This window comes from Medicago sativa, chromosome 2, assembly GCF_051527215.1.
Source record: "Medicago sativa cultivar Bolivia chromosome 2, Bolivia_mono, whole genome shotgun sequence".
Classification (NCBI taxonomy): domain Eukaryota; kingdom Viridiplantae; phylum Streptophyta; class Magnoliopsida; order Fabales; family Fabaceae; genus Medicago; species Medicago sativa.
In genome coordinates, this window is record NC_140750.1 from 27810494 (window position 1) to 27819527 (window position 9034).

The following is a 9034-nucleotide window of genomic DNA, read 5'->3' on the forward strand; positions in this document are numbered from 1 at the left end:
CAGAATAATATTTCATTATATACTTTGATTTATGAAATGATTCAAATCATGCTCGAATATATTTTTAATGTCAAAACAATTATGCAATTTCTAAAATCAATTCTTGGTTTTCATGCAAAAATATTTTCATGCAAAATTACTTTTAAATAAAAATCAATGTGAGAGTGTGATTTATTTTCATTAGAGCTTTTTCTACTACTTACATAAAGTCCTAATATAAAAATAAAATCCAAGACTAGAAAGCTTGAATCTTCTTTTCTGCTTTTTGCATCTTTGTTCTTCTAGGACTTCTTTTGTCAATCATCAAAACCAAATCATTCCTGTCAAGGCATATATTCACATTCTCCCCCTTTTTGATGATGACAAACATCTCTTGGAGTGATTTGCTCAATGAAAGAGTTAGATAAAAAATAATCACAATAAAATGTATGACGAGATATGCGCAGATTGAGCACCCCCTCACTATATGCAAACAATTAAAATTCACTCCCCCTTAAACATGCAAATCACATAACTCTCCCCCTTTTGACGTTATCAAAAAGCGAGAAAGAAACAATCATGGCAAGGCATATATTCAGGAAAATTTAAAGCAAAAATTAAAAATAATAAATTAAAAAGTGTGAACCATTTTTGCTTTTCTTGAAGTTTTCATATCATTTTGGAGAAGAACTTTTGATAAAGTCACCATATGATGATGCATTGCCAATATTCTTGTAATAATAGGAGAACTTCTTTATCTCTCCCCTCCATGTGCTTTGAATAACCTTTATAATTGTACCGATTTTTAGTTCTTGGCCTTCAAGCACACCTACAAAACAAAATCAAATTTTGACTTTTGGTACCCAAATCATTTTGGGTCCTTGTGAGTTAGTTTTAAGCAATGTGCCATTTGAAATCCACTTCACTTCCTCATTCATACCATTGTTCTTTCTAATATTACAAATAGAAGATGTATGACCTTCTCTTCCACAATAAAAACATTTAACAAAAGGGGAACTTGAGGTTTTGTTTGGATGAAAGAATTTTCTAAAAAGTTTTTCATGATTTTTTGGACGATAGCCCAAACCGGCTTTATTATAAGTTCCCTTTTGATTTCCCAAAATGATGTTCAAGTTTTCTCTCCCCTTTGTGAATTTTGCAAGTGTGTTTTGCAAATCCTCAATTTCAATTTTCATAATACTGCAATCATCACACTTGAAAATATTTTCCTTTTTATTTTCACAAGAGGTGCAAGGAGAAACTTCACTAACAAAAATTTGTTTCTCTTTAAGAACTTCTATTTCCTTGTTTAAAATATCAATTTTTGATTCAAGAGTGGAAATAGTTTTCTTAGAGGAAGAAACAATTTTTCTAAGCTTAGTTGACTCATCATTTAATTCTTTACAAATAGTAAATAACTCATCGTAAGTTAAGTCATATTACCTCATCTTCCTCATGGTTTGCCATAAAACATGAATATGCTACTTCATTTTGTGATTCATTGGATGAGTTTGTATCTTTGTCATCCCAAGCAATATAAGCCCTCTTTCCTTTTGTATATCCCTTTTGACTTAGAGGACAATTGGATTTTATGTGACCCTTTTCACCACACTTGTAGCATTTTGGATTGAAGGAAGTTCTTTCATTGATTCTAGCTTTGAGAGCAAGACCTTTATTTTTCTTTTCACTTTCTTCACTATCAATGAGACGATTCAATTCAAGCTCATGTTCCTGCAATTTTCCAAACAAAGTAGCCAAAGACATAAAAGATAAATCTTTAGATTCACAAATAGCGGTCACTTTCGGCAGCCAACTTCGACTCAAGCATCTAAGAACTTTATGAATTAAATCCTCGTTATCGAAAGATTTTCCGAGTGCTCTGAGATGATTTATCATATGGATAAATCGTTTTTGCATATCTTGAATGCTTTCTCCCAATTTCATCCTAAGTAATTCATACTCATAAGTCAATGTGTTCATTCGAGCCCTTTTGACCTCGGCAGTACCTTCATGGGTCAATTTAAGGGTGTCCCACATTTCTTTGGTGGTTGTACAATTTCATACACGATAGAATTAATCAATGCTTAATGAAGCGGTGATAATGTTCTTAGCTTTCAAATTATATTGAACCTTTTTCTTTTCATCTTTGGTCCAAAGGGATCTTGGTTTATTCACCACAACATTATTGACTAAATGAGTGGGAATAAATGGACCATTTTCAATAGCTTCCCAAATATCACAATCAATTCCCTCAATGAAAATTTTCATTCTCTCTTTCCAATAACCATACCCTTCACCATTGAAAGATGGGGGACAATTTATGGAATTGTTGTTTGAAGTCATCTTGCCTCTTGAGACGATTAGTCCTTAACAAGAGTTCAAGCTCTGATGCCACTTGTTGAACAAGTGACTTCAAACACAGAAGAGGAGGGAGGGGGGGGGGAGGGTGAATTGTGTTATTTAGAAAACGATTTAAAATAAGCACTTAAAAAATGTTTTAACCAATTAAAATAAAGTGCTTATAAAAGGTTTAAATAAATATAAAAATAGATATGGTGAGATAAAATAAATGACAAATAAAGTAAAAGAGATAAAGGGATGAGAGAAAAGACACAAGAAGTTTATACTAGTTCGGCCTAAAACAACAAGGCCTAGTCTAGTCCCCAAGGAAAAGCCCCTTGAGATTTTCGCTGCTCAAGCTTTTAATTAGGATAAGTTGGTAACCTTTACAAATAACGAGCACTCTCCAAACAAAACAATCCTTTGTAGAAGAGTATCTAAAACCAAGAGATATCACCTCTCTTGAAACCTTGGGATCGCACCCAATACAAATAAGAGTTACAACAATAAAATAATACACCAAATGTGTAGATATAACAAATTGAAGCACAAGAACTACAAGATAAACTATGTAGTATAAAAGAGCTCTCAAGATAATAAATTAGCAAGTGTAAAAATAATGAGAGTGATGAATAATAAATTTTGACAATGTTTGAGTGCAAAATATTAGTTGTTACAAAAGTGATAGCACGAGGCACCTATTTATATGAAAATGGTAATGAAGTGCTTGAAGAAAAAAAATAGTCGTTGTGGGATTTGGATCCTCTCCATCTTATGTCCCTGCAGCAGCCTCTCAATCTAATAATCAAACCATTAGATACATCCAATGGTTGATAGGGAAAGGCAATAAAATGTTGAAATACATAGAAACGAAATTGAGAACTACCAATTAGGAAACATGACCACTAGACTTCCAAGTTTTCTTTCGCGCTTATCTTTCTCAATCAATGAAGATTCATTAACTTTTAGAGGAAAAAGTTTGGCCACTTCTTCCCATTAGTATCACAAAACCTATTATATATCAGGATTCATTAATTTTTTTAGAAGGAATCAGTTTAAATGACTTTTGAGGGGATTAGGGAGTTTTTGGTAAGCTTTTGGTTGTATTATTTGTTGTGGGGGGTTGTTCTTTTTTCTTCTCGCCTCAGTCATGTTTAGCAGGTAGAGGTTTTTGAGGTTTTTCTTTCTTTACTGCTTGCATGTATTTAGCAGCCTTAGGTGTTGTTGTTTGGTGCGCCTAATTCAAAATAAAAGAATAAGTCTAAATGGCTGTTCTTGTTTATAGTTTTATGAGAAGCAAGCTCCATGATGTAAATTGTCACTAAAGAAGATTGTGATTGGACCGTTTAAGTTTCAAGCACCATCTATTAACACCTGCACAGTTTGTTTTATTAGAATTATGACATAAATGCAACCGGATTTTACGTGAAAATAATTAATTTGGAGTTTAAGACTGTTTTCTCAAGATTTTATTGCATTTCCCTATCAACCATTGGATGTATCTAATGGTTTATTTATTAGATTGAGAGGCTGCTGTAGAGACATAGGATTGAGAGGATCCGCTCACGTCGTTGTGACAAATTGAAATCCAATTATGGCATATCAGAATATTTCCAATGGCATGAAAGACAATTAATTCCAATGGAAACAAAATTGATTCACCATAATCAAATATGTGAATGCACAATCAATTATATGTTGATTTTGAAAACACCTAAGGCAAATTGCAAGCTTTGTAGTCTATATCCAACATGTCAAAGTCAAGGTCATAAAGAAATATGATTTTCCATATATAAACATGGTCACAAATAAATATGTGCAGAATAATATTTCATTATATACTTTGATTTATGAAAGAGCGCTGCTATACAGCACGACAAAATCAACACACGAAAGGCACACGACATGTTGAACCGCACTCAATTTACTTTATTAATGGATTTCTTTTTGGTTATTGATGCTTTTGGATATAGTAGTATATTAAAAAACAATGTTAAGCAATAACTGATATACATAACCCACTTCCAATTATAAATTACAGAACAAAGTTACCAAAGCAATGGTGAGGTAAGACACGTATTTAGACCACCAAATGAGATGTTTTTATGATTTCTCATAGGAAATATACAACACAAGCAAAATTTGTCATTTTCTGTTGAATCCAAATTGAAAAAAATAGCAAATGGTAGTTACAAATATGTTCGTGCAAATTACACGACAAACATTGTCGTGTATTTCAACATTTTCCTTTATGAAATGATTCAAATCATGCTCGAATATATTTTTAATGTCAAAACAATTATGCAATTTCTAAAATCAATTCTTGGTTTTCATGCAAAAATATTTTCATGCAAAATTACTTTTAAATAAAAATCAATGTGAGAGTGTGATTTATTTTCATGAGAGCTTTTTCTACTACTTACATAAAGTCCTAATATAAAAATAAAATCCAAGACTAGAAAGCTTGAATCTTCTTTTGCATCTTTGTTCTTCTAGGACTTCTTTTGTCAATCATCAAAACCAAATCATTCCTGTCAAGGCATATATTCACAAATTTTCCCAACTTTCATCTCCTCCCGCCATTTATCTTTCATGTTTTAGCTTCCATTTTCTTGACCCGGTTTTTCTTGACTTGTTGTGATTCTTTATAATCTTCTTTATTAAGGGTATGTTTGGTTTGCAGAAGAATGTGTAAAGAAAGAAAGTGAAAGGAATGAAAGTATAAGGAAAGAATGATAGTAGAAAGTGAGAAGATTTTTTTGGTTGTTTGGTATAAGAGAAAGTGAATAGAAAGTGGAAGGAAAGAATGATGTGTATATTTGTAAAAAGACAAGTACATCCTTGAAAAGTTTTAACTAAATATGTCATTTTAAATTAAATATTTTATCTACATATTTAAATATATTTTAATCTAAATATAACAATTTAAGTATTTTTTTTTTACGCTGAGAGAAAAAATTTGTAGAGTTTGTGTCAAAATCATTAATTGCCTAGTATGCTTAGAGTTGTACATGGCATGATGCAACGTTTTAATGCCTTAAAAATGACACAATGCTAATAATATAATCAAGGCTATTTTGGACTTTTTTTCAAGAAGTTGTTGTCTTTTACATGTTTCCGACCATGGATGTGTGGAAAAATTTTGAGCGTGGGTCCCACCACAAAACTTTCTTTCCTCATCTTTTTTATGTGCTGCCAAAGGGTGGAAAGGTACTGTATCCACTCACTTTCTTTCCCTAGCCTTTCTTTCTTTAATCTTTCCAAGGATCCAAAAAATAGCCTTTCTTTCTTTCTTTATTCCTTAATGTCGATGAATCCTTTTCTCAAGCTCTGAATCGGGTCGGAATTGGTGTGTGTATTCGAGATGATGAAGGTCGTTATGTGTTAGCCAAAACTGAATGGATGACTCCGATCCTTGACGTGGAATTGGGTGAGGCCTTAGGTTTATTATCAGCAATGTATTGGGTTCGCGATCTGCAACTGGGTATTGTGGACTTTGAGCTTGACTCCAAAATTGTGGTAGATAGTCTTTATGGTAGTAATTGTAGCGTCTCTAATTTTAGCGCAGTGATCAATGACTGTAGACGCTTGTTAGCTTCTGATTTAGTAACCTCTGATGTTAGGTTTATTCAGAGACAATCCAACGAAGTCGCTCATAGCTTTGCTAGAGTGGCTTTGCGTCATGCTAGTTTCCATATTCATATTTGGATTCCATCTTGTATCTCTACTATTATTATGAATGAAATGCAATAAGTTTATTCTTGTAAAAAAAATCTATATTTACTTATAAATATGGGCGCCGTTTTCAGTGCGCAACATCAATGGGTCTCCTACGGTGCATGAAGTATTATAACCCCTTTTTTTTTTGACATTGCTGTTTTTAAATTGAAACTGTAGGTGATGAGTATTATAACAATTATACTCGCGTGTTGAAGCAAAGGTCAATTTAGGTAGTTCATATTTTCCAACTATCCTCTTTTTCTTGGCTTGTTGAAGATGTTAATTATTTCCAACTATTTATATTAATATATCAACTATATTCAAATAAAAATAAATTAATTTTTAGTTTAATATACATTACTTTCTCCGTTCCTTTTTAAGTGTCGTTTTGGAATATTCTCTCTGTTCCTTTCTATTCTTTTGCACACACTTTCTCTGTCCAATAAATATAACGTGTAATCTTTCTCTTGTAACAAACAATTGTTAGTCACTCTCTTTTCCGTCAACAAATTCTTATATTTTTAGCACACTTTATCTCTCTCCCATGACAAACAATTATCAATAATCTAAATATTGTACACGTATTTTTTACTAATTGTAAAGCAAAATAAAAATTATCTCAACTTCACATTAATCAAAATCAATAGACGTCAACTGAAATTACCCAAACGAAAAACGATATCAAACAAAATCATTACGACCGCTGGATATGACCTAACTGAACTTAGAATAAACCAGGAACTCAAACTTCACCGATCAGAATCTTAGAGATAAGTCCATTCGATAAACTATCCCTTCAGAAACGATAAACTATCCCTTGAGAAACATAGTCAACATCGAAGTATGTTTGTTCGTCGACTGAAACTCATTTAAACGACAAACGGTATCAAACAAAAACATTCTCACAGCTGGATATGACCTAATTGAACTTAGAATCAGTCTTAGGAAGATTCTCAAAGAACGAAAGCTAATCTTATGAAAATTATCATAGAACGATGGTTAGTATTTGGAAGATTGTTGTATAACAGGATGTTAATTCTTAGGAAGACTCTCATAGAACGTAAGTTAGTCTTTATAGGATTATCATAGAACACAAGTTAGTCTTTGGACGATTCTCATAGAATGAAAGTAAGTCTTTGGATGATTCTCGAAGAACGAAGTTAGTATTTCAAATATTCTCATATAAAGAAGGTAAGTCTTTGGAAGACTCTCGGATAACGAAAGTTAATCTTTGGAAGATTCTCATAGAATGAAAGCAAGTATTTGGAAGATTATCATAAAATGAGTGTAAGTCTCTGGAATACTCTCGGAGAACGGAAGTTAGTTTTTGAAAGATTCTCATATAATGAAAGTAGTCTTTTAAAAATAGACGGAGGGAAGAATCATAGATAAGAATCGTAGTCTTGGTTCTTAGGAAGATTCTAATAGAACGAAAGTCAATCTTAGTAAGATTATCATAAAACGAAAGTCTGTCTTAGTAAGATTATCATAGATAAGAATCTTAGTAAGTTTCTCACATATAAGAATCTTAGTTCTTAGGAAGATTTTCATAGAGCATAAGTTTGTCTTAGTAAGATTATCATAGATAAAAATCTTAGTCAGTTTCTCGTAGATAAGAATATTAGTTGTTAGGAAGATTCTCGTAGACATGTTTTTTTTTGTTTGGTACAATTTGAAAATAAAAAATATTTGTACTTACAATTTTAAACAAAATCAAAATTTTATATAAAATACCGTTCATAATTTACATGTGTTAGCGCAATAAAAAGAGCGGAGAGACGGACACGTGAGAGCCCGTCTTTTCGCTAGTTTTGATAATGCAGATTACGACATAAGGACAATTTTTTAATCTATACTATATATAAAGAAAATAAGTTTGAAATACATGAGTTTGAACTGGCTTTTTCATGACCTATTTTACCCTTAATTTAAACTATTTTATTTATTATTTTTCTTTAATAATACTCCCTCCGTTCCTTTTTAAGTGTTTTTTTAGGGTGAATTTTTCGTTCCTATTTAACTGTCGTTTTGGTATTTTTAACGGTATGATTTGTCAATTATACCCTTTGTCAATTATTCTTATATTTGTGAATAAAACTAATTAATGCTATATATTTAAAAAATTTCAGTTTGTTTTTTTTAAACAAAATTTGTTTGTTTTGTTTTAAAACAAGATTTGTTTCTTGTTATCTTCAAACTGATTTTTTTTTTGTTACATATGATAATAGTTCTATGAAGAGTTAAAATTATATAAATAACATGAGTAGTACTTTTGTCAAAAAAAAAAAAAAACATGAGTAGTACTTGTAAAAAATTTCAAGAAATATGCACAAGATTTGGAAAATTGAAAATTGTTTGCTACGAGAGAAAGATAAAACGCACAAAAAAATAGGAATTTGATGGAGGAAGAGAGTAGTAACTAACAATTGTTTGTTACATATTAAATTTATTGGAAAGATAAAGTGTGTGTGCAAGAAAATAGGAAATCATTAGTTGATTAAAATGAGGGTATAATAGGAAAAAAGTACACTTCGCTAATTTTATGTTAAAATTCTAAAACGACACTTAAAAAGGAATGGATGAAGTATTATTTTAAATTTTAAGATTTTAATTAAAAATTAAATCCTGTTAAAATAGGAAAAATCTCATTACAATAGGAACAATATTATCAGTATTATATATGACGGGATATAGATTTTGGGCTGATTTTTTTATAATTTTAATTATGTCATTAAACAAATTTTCGTATATTAATGTTATATTGTTGGTGGTAATAAAAAAGATAAGGATTTATATTATATTTATTATATTATTGCTGCTATTGAAAAAGATAAACATGGTTTTTTAAGTTTGTTACAATTTAAAAGTCGTAAATATTTATACTTCTAATTTTAATCAAAATCAAAATTTAATATAAAATACCGTTCATAATTACATTCATTAGCGCAACAATAACAGCGTAAAGACGAACACTCACGTGCTCGCCTCTTCACTA

General features: G+C 30.9%; 1 protein-coding gene across 1 annotated transcript; it reads left to right on the forward strand.

Annotated features, from left to right (window-relative positions):
* The first annotated feature begins 5721 nt into the window (after positions 1-5721).
* On the forward strand, positions 5722-6072 carry LOC146945956 (uncharacterized). The gene has a single exon (XM_085748126.1). It carries the CDS (start codon positions 5722-5724, stop codon positions 6070-6072), a length of 351 nt encoding a protein of 116 aa, XP_085604252.1.
* The last annotated feature ends 2962 nt before the right edge of the window (positions 6073-9034 follow it).